This window comes from Vairimorpha ceranae (genome assembly GCF_000988165.1).
Source record: "Vairimorpha ceranae strain PA08 1199 chromosome Unknown NODE_11, whole genome shotgun sequence".
In the NCBI taxonomy this organism is placed as follows: domain Eukaryota; kingdom Fungi; phylum Microsporidia; family Nosematidae; genus Vairimorpha; species Vairimorpha ceranae.
The window spans coordinates 20,679-37,814 of record NW_020169306.1 but is presented as its reverse complement, the minus strand read 5'-3'; the positions used below and the strand labels follow the sequence as shown (position 1 = coordinate 37,814).

General features: G+C 25.1%; 7 protein-coding genes across 7 annotated transcripts; 2 read left to right on the top strand and 5 right to left on the bottom strand.

The window, feature by feature from the left end:
• Positions 1-3,480: 3,480 nt before the first annotated feature.
• Positions 3,481-3,606, bottom strand: AAJ76_1100034209 (hypothetical protein; the record flags this gene model as incomplete). The annotated part of the gene is made up of 1 exon (XM_024473754.1): positions 3,481-3,606. The coding sequence occupies one exon, from the start codon at positions 3,604-3,606 to the stop codon at positions 3,481-3,483; it is 126 nt and encodes a 41-aa protein (XP_024331564.1).
• Positions 3,607-5,141: 1,535 nt separating this feature from the next.
• AAJ76_1100032467 (hypothetical protein) lies at positions 5,142-5,348 on the bottom strand (the record flags this gene model as incomplete). Its single annotated transcript, XM_024473753.1, has 1 exon — positions 5,142-5,348. The coding sequence occupies one exon, from the start codon at positions 5,346-5,348 to the stop codon at positions 5,142-5,144; it is 207 nt and encodes a 68-aa protein (XP_024331563.1).
• Positions 5,349-5,509: 161 nt separating this feature from the next.
• AAJ76_1100032305 (swi5-like protein) lies at positions 5,510-5,869 on the top strand (the record flags this gene model as incomplete). The annotated part of the gene is made up of 1 exon (XM_024473752.1): positions 5,510-5,869. One exon carries the CDS (start codon positions 5,510-5,512, stop codon positions 5,867-5,869), a length of 360 nt encoding a protein of 119 aa, XP_024331562.1.
• On the bottom strand, positions 5,870-7,255 carry AAJ76_1100030560 (hypothetical protein; the record flags this gene model as incomplete). The annotated part of the gene is made up of 1 exon (XM_024473750.1): positions 5,870-7,255. One exon carries the CDS (start codon positions 7,253-7,255, stop codon positions 5,870-5,872), a length of 1,386 nt encoding a protein of 461 aa, XP_024331561.1.
• Positions 7,256-8,601: 1,346 nt separating this feature from the next.
• On the bottom strand, positions 8,602-8,748 carry AAJ76_1100029067 (hypothetical protein; the record flags this gene model as incomplete). The annotated part of the gene is made up of 1 exon (XM_024473749.1): positions 8,602-8,748. The coding sequence occupies one exon, from the start codon at positions 8,746-8,748 to the stop codon at positions 8,602-8,604; it is 147 nt and encodes a 48-aa protein (XP_024331560.1).
• A 1,009-nt stretch (positions 8,749-9,757) lies between these two features.
• Positions 9,758-11,374, top strand: AAJ76_1100028057 (hypothetical protein; the record flags this gene model as incomplete). Its single annotated transcript, XM_024473748.1, has 1 exon — positions 9,758-11,374. The coding sequence occupies one exon, from the start codon at positions 9,758-9,760 to the stop codon at positions 11,372-11,374; it is 1,617 nt and encodes a 538-aa protein (XP_024331559.1).
• A 4,070-nt stretch (positions 11,375-15,444) lies between these two features.
• Positions 15,445-16,599, bottom strand: AAJ76_1100021216 (hypothetical protein; the record flags this gene model as incomplete). The annotated part of the gene is made up of 1 exon (XM_024473747.1): positions 15,445-16,599. The coding sequence occupies one exon, from the start codon at positions 16,597-16,599 to the stop codon at positions 15,445-15,447; it is 1,155 nt and encodes a 384-aa protein (XP_024331558.1).
• Positions 16,600-17,136: the final 537 nt, after the last annotated feature.

Below are 17,136 nucleotides of genomic sequence, written 5' to 3'. Positions count from 1 at the left end.
TTTAAAGGATGGATTCTGCAGTATTGAGAAAGAAGAAGGAGATAAAAAGAAAACGACGTTTGTGTTTAAATAAAGAGTATATGAATGGTCATGAGATTTAAAAATTCTCTTCAGCTACTTCAGAAAACTATGGATTAAATTTTTGATGAATACAGAGGCAAAGGAATAGAAGTATACATGAAAATATCGTAATCCACGCAAATACCAAAAGGAAACATGATGAAGTGCTTATAGAATGTATTAAATGGCTGAATTAAAATAAAATGAGAGTAAACAGCGGAAAAATAAAATTTTGTCACGAATCTATAAAATTGGCAGGTGTTATTTAAAACAGGCAAGAAATCACTCCATCTGAAATTAGCAAAACTAAGCAGTTGAAATTTTTATTCCAAAGGATATTTCGGAGTTAAGAAAATTTTTAAGATTAACTGGATGGTTTAAAAATTTTATTAAAGACTATGTGGGTCTTATACTGCATTTGGCAGACGCTTTAAAAGGCCAAAATAAGCAAATAAATGAATCGACGAGATCAAAAAGAATTTAATGGGTCAAAAGAGATTGTAAGAAAAGTAGGGAACCTTAAGTAACAGATTATACAAAAAAATTTCTATTAAGAACAGACGCAAGTAACTACAACACGGGTACTTTTTTGCTACAAAAGATTGATCTTTATGAATGGGTCCTAATACAATAGACTTTAAAAAGTTCTCGCCTATAGAATAACGATATGGAATTAGCGAAAAAGAAACATACGCAGTATTTTGAGGCGTAAAGAAATTTGAATATTAACTTCAAGAATGGAAATTTAAGATTGAAACCGACCATAAAGCACTTGACGAGATTAGAAAGAAACCTTGTTTTAATAACAATAGAATTAATAGATGGATCGAGAAAATACAAGAATTTGATTTTGAAAGTAAATATACTGAGCCTTGCGTTTTAGTAGTAGTAAATTCTTTAAGTAAAATTAATCTCGAAGAAGGCTTAAAAGAAAAAACTAAGAAGCAAATTGAAGGGAAAACGAACAAACACATTGAGGTTGTAAATGGAATCGAATGTTGGAAGCTTTACAGTGGTTAGAGCGCATTAATTCTACCACAAAAAGATAGAAACAGTATAATTAAAAGGACACACGAGGCCTTGAAAATAGAGGACTACAAAATGATTACTATTATTTAAGAGAACTATACTTTTGTCTTGGAGTAAAAAAGGATTTTAGAAGACATTGAAAGGATTTAAAACATGACAGATAAATAATAGAAAAAAATTAGGTGGTTGCGACCTTGTAAATGCGACAAGGTATCTAGAGAAAATTGCATTGGGTCTAATTAAATTTAGGAATAAAAAATAATATATTTTAGTTTTGATTGATTACCATACCCGCCTGTAATGAACATGTTTATTAAATAGCAAGAGCGATTCAACAATCTTAAGTTTTTAGAAGTGTTACGTCGACAACGAAAGAAACCCGATGAAATAATTACACATAACGGAAAAGAATTTGTTGATAAAGGAATGAAAAAATTTGCAACAAACTGAACATTAAACATAGAAAGTAGGCATAGAAGCCTATAAAAGTAGTGGTAAAGTCGAAAAAAGTTATAGGAACATTGCGAGAAGCCAAATAAAATCACCAGGCATAGATTTTAAAGACATTTAGTAAACAGAGTATTTGTTATAACAATAGCTACCATACAGGATTACGGTATACACAACAGGAAGCAGTTAAGGATGATATAAGCAAGTTAATAATTCAGAATGGTCCAGAAGGGACGTATGCGAAACAATTTAAGCAATGATATAGAGAAAAATTTACCATAAACCAAACAGTGAGAATAACAAAGCGTGAAAACCTTAAAAGGTGAGATAAATACGAGAAAGGCAGATTTCCAAATACAAGTGCAATCAAAGCTAAATGCGAGAATAACACATATACGGCTTGATGTTACTCTAAAACTTGTGAAAAAAAAGACACTATGGCTTAAAAAAACTATATTTGTGATCGGGGTGTGTCGTGAAGCTACCGCCTAGGAAAGGGACGTTAAGTATTTGTATAACTTTAACCCCAATTATGAGAAACTATAATATTTTATTATTAAATTAAAAAAAAATTATTTTTTAATTCACATATAATTTAAAATTAAAGATATATTTGTGGGGCATTCAACTATTAAGGACATAATAAATTTATTTAAAACCTTATATATAATTTTTTTTGATTTCAATGATTTCTTGTCAAGGTTAATGTGGTATCATTTACCACATGTCAATTATTTATATAATTTTACCATAAATATTTATGCTATTTTTACCCATCGAAATTACAGATAATAAGAGAATAATTAAATAAATTTGACTTACAATATTTTCAATTGCCTTAACATTACAGTTAAATTTATAAAATATACATTCTAGTTTGTAATTTCATTAATTTAAAATGATATAAATTTATAGCATTTAAAAAAAAAATAGATAAGTTACACAGGCAAAAATTAAAAAATATATTTTTAAAAAGCAGGATATAAATTTAAGGATTTGATTAGTAAAATAAACAATCATGGTTTATTTATTCTCAAAATTGTTATACAAATTAACTTTCAAAGACCTAAAAAAAATTATTTGTAAACAAATATAGAAATTAAATTTCTACTTCTTTACTTTAAATTCTAACGATTTACTTTTTTTAATATCTCGCAAAATAATCAGGGTAGGTGAAAATTTAACAATGCACTTTAAGGTATTGTAGGAATGTTTTTTTTGATTGTTTAATGTGTTATTATCAATTTTGTTCTTGTTTTTAGCTTGTATTTGTTAATTTATTTATAGTTGTTATATAAACAAACAATTAAAACTATAATTTAAATATAAAGTTCATGATGTTCCTGCCCAAGAGAGTAATACCCTTGTTTCAAATATTTTTCAACAATACTTTTAGTTTCAGTGATATAATATTTAATATGTTTTTTCTTACACGTTGCACGCCCTACTTCTGCTCTGGGCTGTTTAATAAAATTATAATTATAATTTTTGCTTTCCATTTCTTTCTTCTTCTTATTTCATTAAAATTTTTATTTAAATTTACTTTAATTCTAGAAATTGTGGGAACTTAAAATTTTAAAAAAACAAATTATAATTTATTGTCATATATGGCTATGACATACTACTAAAATATATGAGTACTGATAGAAGATTAATATCAAGAAATTTAGTTAATTTAAAATAAAAACATAAATATATAAACAAAAATGTTTATAAAAACACATTTATAACATATGAGAGAACTTTTTTCAATATGGTGGCGTCATTTTTCTATGTACATATTTAAATATATTGTTATGGGCGTATAATTAACTTTATTAATACAATTAACTTTTTATAAAAACAATAATTTGTAAAGTTAATTTGTATATTATTGTTGTAAAATTGTTCGACAAACGCAGGAAGGCGACCAGAACTAAGAAAGCTCTCTACAATGCTTGCTCACGAAGCCAAATTAAATTGGTGTAACTTAAATGGTTTATTAACTTCATGGGGAATTGTGCTCTTGTGAGATCCCCTATTGATCCTATGATTCTCTTGCTGTTGATGATTATGTAAGTTATTCATGACAGCAATGCCCTTCTTTTCATAAAATATTTTTATACTAAAATTTCTTCAAGAAAATTCAGAAAATAGAAAGTATTTCATGTGGAATTAATACCACAAAAATATACATTATAAGTGTTCATTTAAATTTCTGCTAAATCAAATTATTTATGCATGTATATTTAATGTCTTTATAATTAAAAAAACTATCTGTAAACTTTTATTTAGTGGAGGTTTATAAAAAACAAAGTTAGTAGTCGAGCATAAATTTGAAACAAGAAAAAATTTATTGTCGCGAGTTCAGCCCGCGCCCCGATTTACAGCCGCGCAGTGTGCTTTTTCTTATGAATTTTACAATACTTAAGTTTTCAAATTTCGCAAATTCCTGTCTTAAATTTATATTGAAATGTTTGAAACAGATTGAAACCTACAATGCTTTTGTATAATGTAACAAGACAAAGCTCATTGTGACGCTTGAAACGTATGTTTATGTTATTTTTAATGATAATTTTACAAATAGAAGTAGGTGAATAAAAATAAGCCGTAAAAGATTTTAACTCTGCAAATAAATTTAAAAATAAATTAAATAAATTTTTAAATTTTGATATATTTTTTCATCCCGCAGCTATAATAAAAAAATTTTGTCTAAAAATAATTGCTAATTGATTTTAAGGATAGAGCTGAGATAATATCTTTTTGTTAAAACTCAATAATCGTTAAAATATTTTCGATTGAAAAACAAGATTGGCGGTAAAAGAAAAGCAGTTATTTTATTAAAACAAGAGCTTACAAGATATTTTACAAATAGAAATTGATCTGACAAGTTGTCATTATTAAAATTTAGAACTACTTATACTAAAATAAAAGAGCCCAATAACTTAGAATGTCAATCACCATATATGATAATTTACATAAATCAAAACTATTTAAAAAAACAATGCAATTTCTAAATTAAAAAGACAAATGATACGAATACAAACCAAAATAAACAAGAATAAAAAACCTTTATTGAAGTAGAGAATAAACAATTTAATGAATAATATTTTATCTTTTTCGGATTCTTTAGACATGAAGTTTCCCAGTACATATGAAAACATAAAAAAAAAATTAATACGAATAATCTTTGTTTAATAGATTGAAAAGGTCACAATTTATATTATTTCTTAATATCTTTTAAAAAATTATTTAATTTTTTAAAATACAAAACTCAATAAAAAAATATCATCATGTGAAAATTTTTGGACTTTAGATACAGCATTACTTATATAGACCTATAAAAAAATTTTTAACCTTACTATGCAATTTAATTATTTATAAGCTCTATGCCTTAAGATAGTAAAAATAGCTTGTTTTTATTGAAAAAGTTTTGTAAAATTTTAACATTACTTTTCTGTTGTTATAGCCCGAGCTGGGCTCGCGACATTTGGTATTATATTAAAAGTCAGCAGGTTTTTTTTACAGCTTAATACGTAACTTACTGTACAACAAGCTTATAAATAAAAAATATAGAGTTCAATAAAATGCATAAAAACCTATTATTACTTTAAAATATTTTATTATGCATCATAATTTATTATTGATCCAAAGTGATTTGTATCATTTGCAGACCCAGTTTCGGGGAGGTTGTAAATATATGCATATGGTTCTAAGCTTTTTAAATCATCATAAGAATGTCTTGTATTAGTTTTGGCTAAATTTTCTGAAGCCGTGACGGTGTATAAATATTGTAAAATTTTTAGCATATTCATAAAAAATTTATTCATTTTTCTTTTATTGAAAATGTAACAGATTCCGTTAAATCATTTATCAATTACAACATAATGTGTAAACGTCATTTAGAAATTTTATTTGTAGACCAGTCATGTAACATGGTATACTTACCGTTTTCTAATTACTTTTTTACAAAAAATACTTCCCTTAAATAATGACAAAAATATTCAATGACTGGTTTGCAAATAAAATAATACATAAAGACAAAATCTTAAATTTTGATTTTTTAAATAGAAAGGGATTTATAAAAAGCATACAAGACACAGAATATTATTTTCTAACAGAGTCAATAGATACAGTTGAATATGAACTGTACAAGTATTTTAACGAAAAGATTTCTAATGAGATGAATATAGAAGATTGTAATATTGAAATAAAGAAATTTATAAAAAACTTACATGTTTATAATGAACTGAAAGATATAGGACAAGCCTTAGTAAATAAAATAGCAGAGAGGAAAAATACAACGTCAAAAGAAATACTAAAAGAAATGGATTATGATTTTGAGAATTGATTACTTTTGTGTTCTAGATCTTTTTAATAAATCTGCATAATTTTTAGCTGATGGAACTTTAACGTTTAGTTTTTCTTTATATTTGTCTTTACTCATTTCTTTTAGCCTTTTAACATTAAAGGAAGGTACACTAGCCGGAGGTGTACTTTTGGCTTCCATATTACACAAATAAATAGGCACTTGTAACTTCTCCGCAATTGGTAATGTTTCAGTCACCATTTTCTTACAAAGGTTGTAATTATCTTGTTTTTGTTTACTGTTATTTCTTGATATAGTAGTTATTTGGTTGGTCTTTATTTTTTTTTCAAATGGCCTTAAGTGCAAATCTTTTCTCCCGCTTATTCTAAATACTTTATCTTTTGAAGTTATAGTTTCGTTGTTGTCAATAAATGTTTTTTCTTTATACATTACATTTAAATCGGTTTTGTTTTCTATTAAACATTCTATTTTATGTATACAAGAAAAATCTTCTAACTTACTTACATCATCATTTGTTATGGCAGAATTATTATTATGAGTTATTTGTTTCTTGTGCAAAGCTGGTGCTAATGCTAGTTTTTTATCTATTTGATCATCAGAAGAGTCTTTAGTTAATTTTTTTGATTCTGGAGCAGGAAGCTGCAATATCATTTCTAGAATATTTTTATCGGAAAAAGAATTATTAATACCCGATGTGTTATTTCTCTCCTCTTCACAAAATTGCGAAGTAGCAGTAGATGTACTACATTCATTGGTATCTTTAGCGTCCATACTACCAATATTTTCTTTTTGTTTTGAGCTATCGTTACGCTTATTATCAACGTCATTAGACAATACAGAACATTTTCTTTTAGTGCGTGGATATAAATTTCGATGTACATCGTCAGTTAATGACTTTTGTGATTCAAATTTGAGTTCAATGTCTTCAGACTTTTCTTTTATTTTGTTTTCATCAACTGCGCTTTTCACTTCTGTCTGTTTAATCAGCTCTAATATTTCATTAATATCATTTTCAGATATGTCTGAACACATAATATCTATCGTGTCATCTGTACAGAATATGTTATGCTTATCAATAATTTCTTGTATAATATGTAGCTGTTTAATTAGACTCAGTTGCATATCCTTTATTAACGCTTTGAATCTTTTATCATGTGGTTGTAGTAATATTTTTTTAGCATTTGATGATGTGCTTCGCCTATCGGTAGATATTGTTTTATAAAACGAAGATACAGGTTGAATTTCCAGTATTTTGCCAATAGAAGATTCTCCATCAGTAGAAGACGGCAATTTAAATGTATCTATATACTTATTATAAAATTTTTTTACTGATAAATTACTATCAATTTTATATGTACCGTATTTATAAAGATGGTTAATAATTTTATTTATATTTTCTTTTTTCATTTGTAGGGGTAAAATACAATTTAAAAGTTACAAAATTTTTTATTGCTGTATAAATTTATAAAGATAGTCACATAAATAAGTTTTTATAAAGTAGTGCAATTTTGTTTACAAAGTTTAAAAAATGTATTAAGTGCAATTTTTAAAACTAAGTACGTGTTGTTGATAATTTTTAAAAATATACAGCAACTTATTTATTTTAAGTATATAAATTTCTCTTACTTTAAGATGTACATGTTTATATTTGCCACCTTTTCTTTAATTCTTTAACCTATAAACTTATACCTTCAGAGTTTATCGTTCGCTGTCAGTTGAGATTCAGAGTTTCAGCATTTAGACATTTTTAAATGACAACAATTGATTATAAAATACAAATTATTCAAATAACTATTATAAAAACCATTTTATCTTTTTAAAAATAGCTTGAATTTATACTTGCAAAGTTTTATTTTATTTTGCAAGGCTTTGTAATTTTATACTACACGTGATTAAACGCCAAGTGTTTAACTTTGTTAAGATCATAAGTGCGCATTAAACTTAATATATTGAATTTTAAAAAACAAATGTAGTACGTATACATGTCAAATTTATCCGTTTTACAGCCAAAACGAGATATCTGAAATCTGTCACAACACCTATCATTTTTAAACAAAAAAAACCCTCTTTACGAAGGGTCATAGAAGACGAGAAAATTAAACCTGATTATAGGCACTTGACGGGCTCATAATAATTAAATAAAGTAGATATTTATTTAACTTGAAGTAGTTTCAATAATTCAAAAAACGCCTTATTCTTGAAAAGGCCGCAAGATATAAAAAAATTAAGAAATGTTTGTTGATGCGTTCTTCGCACATCTTTTTGAGCTTTAATTTCTAGATTAATCTTATTGTTAAGGCTTTCAAGGTGCCGTGTGTGTACGACCGTAGAGGAGTCTACAAAATGATGTTTGTGTGATACAGTATCGTATGAGTAATTATTTTTTTAAGAAAGTCCCCTATAAGCCGCCCATTCATCGGAATGGATAATACTATATAAACGCATAACACTTTCTACTATTAAAAGCATGATATCTGCACTTCTAGAAGACACCATCGAGGCAGAAGCTTTGCTGGTTTAGTACTTGTATCTGCCCTGCCATGGTTAACGCCCAATCAAGTCGTTCAATTTTTCGCGGTAAAATTTAATTTAGTCTCGTCGTTTCGTACAATGACATTCGGACCTTCTAATCTTATCGGATGATTACCAAAATACAACTTTGATTTTTCATCGCATTTCTCATTGATGCTGCGAATTACTTTAACACTCAAATTACCTACAAAATTCATTATATCAAGATGCATTTAACTTTTTTACCAGAATAAAATATTACTCTTAATTGTTTCACAGGAATACTTTTGAATTATAAAAGAAAGAACCGGATAATATAAAACGCCTAAACCTGTAAAATTCTCGCTCTTTAAAATAACACCGCCAAACATGCCCCAAGGTTCTTTCATGATCATATTTAAAATACGTTTCGCCCTACAATGTAAGCAATATAATTAATCATAAATAAGATTGCTGTTTATTAAATATGTAAAACCTCTTCCTATGACTTTTGTTCAACGTTTTCAAAAATTCTGACAACTGCATTGATGGGTTTTAAATATTTAAAATTTATAAAATTTTTAACAAATAGGCACTTGACGGGCACTGTGCCCGTCAAGTTCATTGATCTATTTAGCCTTTTATTTTAACATATTTTTTTTGGATTTGTATTTTGAAAAAAAATACGACAGGAAAGATTTAGTTGCCGTGTCTTTTAATAAAATTAAAACTTTTATATATACTGATAATTCAGTAATTATTTAACAATACCTTTGAGTTAAATTTGACAGGTTAGCCTTAGTTTTACAATATTCCAAGTTAAAAGCAAGAAAAAATTATTTTCTTTCGCAAGTGAATTTTAATTATTAGTTTTTAAACAATGATGAAAAAAAATATATATTATTCTTCTTGCCTATAAAATCTGTGCTTAAATTTTATTACTAAAAAATACAAAAAGATAAAATTTTTATGAACTAAATATTTTGCACAAACAAAAAAGAAACAGAAAACATCAATAAACTATTTAGTATATGTGTTTACTTTTTATTTTTGTTCAAGGTTAGTAACAATTAAGCTAATAAATAATATATTATAAAAGGTAGTCATTTGTATTTGACAGAGTTATTTAAATTAACTGATGCAGACGTGAGATGTTTTTTTGTTTGTTGATAAAAAAAATATGGTAACATAACAATATTAACTATTTATTAAAAAAAGTAAATTTTTATTTAATCAACTTTTTAAAACTTGATATTATAATTTAAAAGATCGTTTTGACAAAAAATATATTAAATATTTATTATTGTAAGATCCCAATTATTTTAACAACTTTAAAACTAATATGTGTGTTAATTTTTTATTTTTAGGGTGTGTGGTTTTAATATTTAAATATACTAAATAAAATTTTACCCCTTTTAAATGCTTTTATGCGTTTTGTCGATATTTGCAACGAATGTTTTTGATCCTAATTTTAATTATTTATTTGATCAATTTAACGGTTATTGTTATAACGTTATTAGCACAAAAGAAAATACACAACAAAATATAATCAGCGAAAATGGAGTATGTAATGACAATATACAGATAGAAAATGAACAGGGAATTGGATGTTTTGAAAAAATTAATAAATTCTGGTTAGATAATGATTGTACATATGAACAATATGGTCAAAATACACATGAAGCAGGAGATTTATTGTTGTCAATTCCAAGTAAAGATAATGAAGAGCTATCTCAAAACACAGAAAGCTTAAATTTTGTTGATCAGAATTATTTAATGGACATTGATGCAAATACAATTATTAAAAATAAAGTTTCTAATAACCCCAAGTTTTGCAATAATGTTTTAAACGCTACAGACTTTTTGCAAACCAATGTAACAGAGAGAAATTTGTCTGTGATAAATAATGATAGTTTTTCTACACAAAGTAACATATGTACTGATTCAAGTTTTCCTAAGCAGTTGGAAAATATACCAGCTGAACAACAAAATGAATTTCTGACTGAACAACTATCAAAGGGATGTATCAGTAAACATTTTGAACTTAATAATCAAAATATCGACGACATAGTTATCGAAACTTATTCATTTAAAGATGTTGACATTGAAAAATACATTAATTGGGACCCAAGTGAATATGATAATAAACAAAATTTTTTCCAAGAGTTTGATTTTGTATATAATTACAATTTAGTTGATTCTGATTTTAAACAGGGTGATACTGATAAACATGTAGATGTACAAGATAAAATGTTTAGCGAGCATAATAATGTAATTTATAATGAAGTAGTGACCAATGAATGTAGTAATGCCAATTTCAAAAGAACTTTTAATAATGACGGGTTGACTACAAGTTATACAAAAGAAAAAAAATTGAAAAATGATGATTTGTTAGATAAGAAAACTACTAAAAGCTTTTCAGCCGATAGTTTACATGTTAAATTTTCTAATACTTTAATTAAAAATAAAAAAGAGCTGTGTGTAATTATAGATAATTTTTTTTCCAATGTAATACAACATTCATATATATATCTTATATACGAAGACTTGACAAAAAATTTTATATATCATAGCATTCGAAACAGAATATTAGATTGTTCTAGATGGTTTAAAAAAATTGAAAATACGGCTGATGAGCTTATAAAGAACGATTTTAAATCTTTAAAGTTTTCAGCTTCTACAAAAAATCTCATTTTTGACTGTCTTGAATTTTTTAGAAAAATTGCAAATTTTATTATTAGCGTTGAAAGCTATTTACGTCCTAGACAATACAATGTTGGCGATTTAATTAATAATTTAACATTAATTGAAACTTTAATGAATGAAATTATTATAAAACTTGACTTTAAAAAAATTGAACAATCTATGCAGCAAATTTTTTTTAGAGAAAATATAATTGTTAATTTTTCTGATTTAAAAGCTGAAAAAGATATTTTGCAAGTTTTATTTAATACACAAACGTTTGCAAAAAAAGTAAGATTATATGGTTTTAATATTACAAAATTGAAAGAGTTTTCTGAACTAAATTTTTATTAAACATTATTTATTTTTTTAAATTAACAGAACAATTTTTTACAGTTTTATTAATGTCTCAAATGCCTTTTATAAGGCTTTATCTATTTAAATATTTGTTAGTTTTTACAAATATGATTATTAGTAATGTAGCGCTTGCCTGTATTACTAAAATTATCTAATAGTAAAAAATAATCTAATTATTTTCAAATATAAACGGCTAACTTTCTTATAATTATTAATTATATAAAAAAAACTATTGTTGCAAACTATTAGATTTGACTTTCTTGTATAACAGGCATTTTTTTGCACTCTAGATAATATTCAATTAAATTTTTGATAAAAAACTTATTTTTTTCATTCTCAGAATGCCGACTTTCTATTTTTAACTTTTTATTTATAGTTATATATGGTAAAATATAAATAACAATAATTGAGTTGCTGGTTGCTTGTAGGTATTCAAACCCTTTTGTAAAGCAGCTAATCTGCTTTTAAAACTGTAAAATAAATAAAGGTGTAACGGTACTATGCTACACTGACGATAAAAAAAAATTTTACAATTTATCATAAACTAGATCTTGCTGCTAAATAATAAATCTTAGATCTCCTTAATCGATTTAACATATGAAATAATTATTTAAATTTATTTGGCTCCTTAATAGGGAGAAATATGATATTTTATGTTTCATAATTTAAATTATATAATTAATGTATTTAAAGGGGTTAAAAAATAAAAGAAAATTAATAAAAAATATTGATGTTCCAAAAATCTTTATTCTGCAACAAGCAGAAGACAAAAGCACCCCAAAACCCTAATGAAATCCTCTCGTAGGTATGTTTCTGTGATGTTAATAAAAGATTTATTGATAACATATAGTTTATTTTTAGTAGTATTAATAGTGTAAGTAGTATTATGTTTATTATGCCTGTTAATCATTAATATATATTTCAAAAATTTAGTTCTTTTATATTTTTATATTAAAAAATGGGTTTCATAACCAACCTATTAATTAAATTTGCCATTTGAGATATCCATGGTTTCATATAGTACTAATAAATATTTTATCTGTGATATAGGATATCACAAAATCGCATAAGTTAAAATACAGAACTAACTTTTATCCTAGAACTACAAGTGTGCTAGAGAAATACTTTAAGACATCCCAAATCCCTTGGACTCATGCCACTTAAATAGCGATTATCTAAAAATGCACTTGATATAGATATAATGTCGGTTTAAAATATATACTATAATGTAAAAATTAAAAAAAATATATTTTTTACTTATTTAATAAATTTATACTATACTAATTAAAAAATTTACGAATTTAATACTTTTAAATAGAATATTTAAACAACAAAAAAGTAAATTTTCATACATAACTACTTCCACTATTTTCCTTTAAAAATGAATAAAATCTAGCCTCTTTAACAAAAAAAATCCGAAAGGCTTTAAATATTATATGTATTAAACTTTGTTTAACTATTTAATTGTTACATCATATTCTTAAACTTTAATTACCTTTTTATAAATAAAAACTATACTTACTTCTTTCAAATGTATTTCTAATAACATTATGCCATCCTTTTATGGCTAATTAATTTTAGAAATTCAATACTATTATATTTCTAAAATTATTCACAGGTAGACGACCTGGTAATAAGAACTTTTCGATAATGCATCATGGCTAACCTGGTACGACATTATATCATAAGAGTTTTTAATATGTCTCTGCCTTCGTAAATTGTATTTGTGTTCGTGTGCCCGGTTAATTCTCGTCTAAAATATATGTTTTATTTGTTTCGTGAAAATAATATATTGGATGGTTAAATTTTTCTAAAATTTTTATACAAAAATTTTTAAAATTATTAAGTTGCAAATAAAATAATTAATACTACACTATTTTATTCACATTAATCTAATTTTTTCCAATTAAAATCTCTTTTTTTCATAAATGCATTTACCATTGTCAATAATCTGATCAGTCCACTTTTGGCTTTTCAGAATAATATTAACTCTAAAGATGTAAACAATAAAAAACTTTTTTTTATTTTTCTAGTCCTACATTCGGCATTTTTCATTTAAACCCAAAAAAATCTAAAAGTTTATCATTAAGTCAAAAACATTTTTATATTTATCGACCCATAACACTTAAAATTTGCTACAAAAGTTAGAGCATGCAGAAAACAGAATGTTATTTTCTAGGATCAAAAGGTTTTTGATTTAAAAATAGAATGATAAAATTACATTTAAGTGTTTATTAATAAATGAATAATTTATATATAGCAGTTGTAGCCGTTTTTGATCTTATATAGCATAGCTTTGCAGTCAGAATTTCTTGGCTTGTTAATGTCAAAAACAAGAATACTTCAGAATTACACAGCTGTTATGTAAGATGTTTGATTTTAACTAAGTAAGAAATGATAACTATATTAAAAAAAAATAATATAATTTATGCTACAAAATTATAACCAGTAAAGCCGTTGCAAACACAGCAGTTCTAATCCCTCCAATTATCTAGCTTAAAACACAAAAAAGGCAGAGTTTTTAAAACGTTTTATTATGTGAACTATTTTAGTTGAATTTTTAAAAAAATTGCTAATATCACTTCTTGTCATTTTTTAGAAAAATTTTATGTTTAAAATGTTTCAGTCGACAGATGTAAACTTAAATAAAGTATAAATTCAAGTCTTATATAAAAATAGATAATTTTCTAAATTTAAAAAGCTTTGAATGTTAAATATTATATTAAATTTTATATGTGATATAAAGTATCACAATGAACCACAAATTAATATGTACACGACATTCACTACTGAGAAAGTCTTTATATTAATTTCTAAGGAAGCTGAGTTAAGGCTCATTTTAGATATTTTCATAATTTAAAGTTTTTCTTTTATTTTATCAAAAAAAAATATATAAATAAAAATTATAAAAAGAAGTGTGGATGAATTATGAAATAAATGATAGTAACAAACTAGACAACATTGGGCGTGATTTCAAGAATCGTAGAGGAACACAAGAGAAAATAAATAATTTAGTTGAGTATTATTTGAAGTACAATATGGGGCTTCAGTACAGGACACCATACAAAACAATTTAATTGCTATAGTATACATGACTTTACTTAGTTATAAGCATAATTAAAAAAGTTTTACTTAAGCAACATCGAGGCTTACGTTCAATCTATATTTTTTAAAAAAAGCGATGGAAAGCATTTTTTTATGTCGGGAAGCAAGGACATCCAGGAATAAAAGGAGAAAATATAGCTACGACAATGTGCTCGACTAGGGAGCAAGTTGCGCTTATTCTTTTGTAGAGTACAAAATAAACATAAAATATTTTATAAGTTAATAAAAAAGCACCCTATAAGTAAATTTCTTATAGTATTAGATTTAAAGATACAATTATAGCCGAAATAAAAAAACCTGATAAAAAAACGCCAAGTAAACTATCAAAAGAGCGATTTAGTAAATTTTTCCAGTGTACATATTATTTAATAAAAGACATAATACTAATTTATTTGTTGATTTTTTGTAAGATCACGAACTGGTTATATTTTCTAGTCAATTTTTATGAGAATAACTTGAAAAATTTTTTTTCTTTATAAGGGGAATAAAGCACTAGGACATCTAAATCAAAAAGACTGTAAGGAGTGAAAAGTTTTTTATAAAATTAAAGCATAAAAAGCATCAAAAATTTAAATAAAGCCTGTAAAGAATGATAGGAAAATAGATGATGTTATTCTTATTGATTTTAATTGAAAATTTTTAAATAGAAGAATTTAATATAAATAGTTATATTAATTTACTAGAAGATAATAAGTTGTTGGTACTATGTAAAAAATTGAATAAGTTTACTTTATGCTAGAAAAAGTGCTTAACCAAAAGTTCTAAAGAAAATATTAAATACTTTTTGTTTTTTTTTTACAAGATTGTCTATACCTTTCTTAAAGGATAGTTATTTCCATTCTACTCGGCCTATTAGATTCAAGCAGTTGTTCAATAGCTGTTTGTAGATTTTAAGATTTTTGTTAGTAAAGACATTCTTTTGCACAGAAATTGTAAAGTAAATAAAAAATTTTAAACAAAATTTATTGTAAAAACTCCGTCAGGTTTATATTTAGTGATTCATAATTTTTATTAGTTGTCATAACTATGCAATTTATTTTTGTAATTTTTAAGTGTTTAAGATATGCTGGATCAAATATAAAATAAAAATTTTTTTTCGTATATTCAAACATGCATTTAAAAGTTACTTCATTTTGCTTCTTATCATAAACAATGCATTTTATATTTTTTTCGTCAAAATCTTCTGGAAGCTGAAGTAAAACACCCAGTACGGAGTTACCAAAATATAGTCCAGTGCGTTGATCAAAATCATAAAATTGAAATTTATAATCTGGGTAAGAAACTAACTGCAATAAGTTTGTTATATCCGTAAAAACGCAATTCAATAGATTAAAATCTTTGAAAACATCAAAATCTATGCCAGAATGCTTGAGTTCATCCTGCCAAGTCCTATTTAGGTTATTCTTAATAAAATTCACAAAAAAATTAAAGAGTTTTGGTTGCAAATCTTTATTGTTTTCTTTTAGTACTAAAATTAAACTTTTAAAAAAATTTATAATCTTATCATAATTTCTATCAAAAAATGCTAAAATGTAGTCTCCTTCTTTCAAAGAATGAAAAAGGCTTGATTCAGGATTTTTTGTAAGATCATTAAGGAGTTGCTCTGAATTATTAATTATTTCATCTTTATTATTTAACAAATGATCTAAAAATATTTTTCGTCTTTCTAAGTTTAAGTCGTCTGTATCTTCAAGATATTTTCTTAATACAATATTAAATGGAAAATTTAAAGTATTATCTAATAATATTGCAGGAATAAAAAATTTTAAGATATTATTTTTACCTAAAAATATAGCATAATCAAGTTGATGCAACTTTAAGATAGTAGGAGTAGTTAAGTCATTCTGAAAAAAATAAATCCTTTTAATGTAAGATCCAGCTGAATGATTATGGTAAATACAAATAATTCTTTGGATATTTGTCTCTGGAATAATTAATTCTGTTATATATGGAACATTATTACTTATTGAAGTGTAATTCTTTAGATAAAAATTTATATTAGTAGTATTATCACTTCTTAAATCAGCTTCATACATTTTATATACATTTGATACTACGGTAATTATCTTTAGAGAATATACAAAAGAAATTAGTAAAATGAAATTAATTGTAACCATGGGGATGTTTAGAAAAATTATACTTATATAAACAAAAAATCGTTAGTACAAAGTAAAAAGTTGTGTAATCGCGCCCAATTTTAAATATTAAAATATTGACTTTTTAATTTATCAAATACAAAACTTTAAAATTTGATTGTGTATAAATTGCGGAAAAAGTCGGTTTTAATATATAATTTTAAATACTAAAATAATAATTAAAATTTAAATATCACAAATCAAGTAAATTATAAAGATATTTGTTAAAAGTAAAACTTTAACATATTTTTTAAAAAACTTTTATAAAAAATTTTAAAAATATAAATAAAGTAAAATGAAAATAAATGAAAAAAACATTATTGTAGCCATCGAAGCCATAAGAAAAAATACAGCAATACTTAAATTTAAAAATTTTATAATATAACCATATTTTATTTGTACGGTTGCGTAGCAGAATACGTATTTACAACACCTACGCTTGACGGTACTAAAGAGCTTACATTATTCTTACTGTGATCTTGCTTGACTTCATTTTGCCTTCTATATTCATCAAATAAA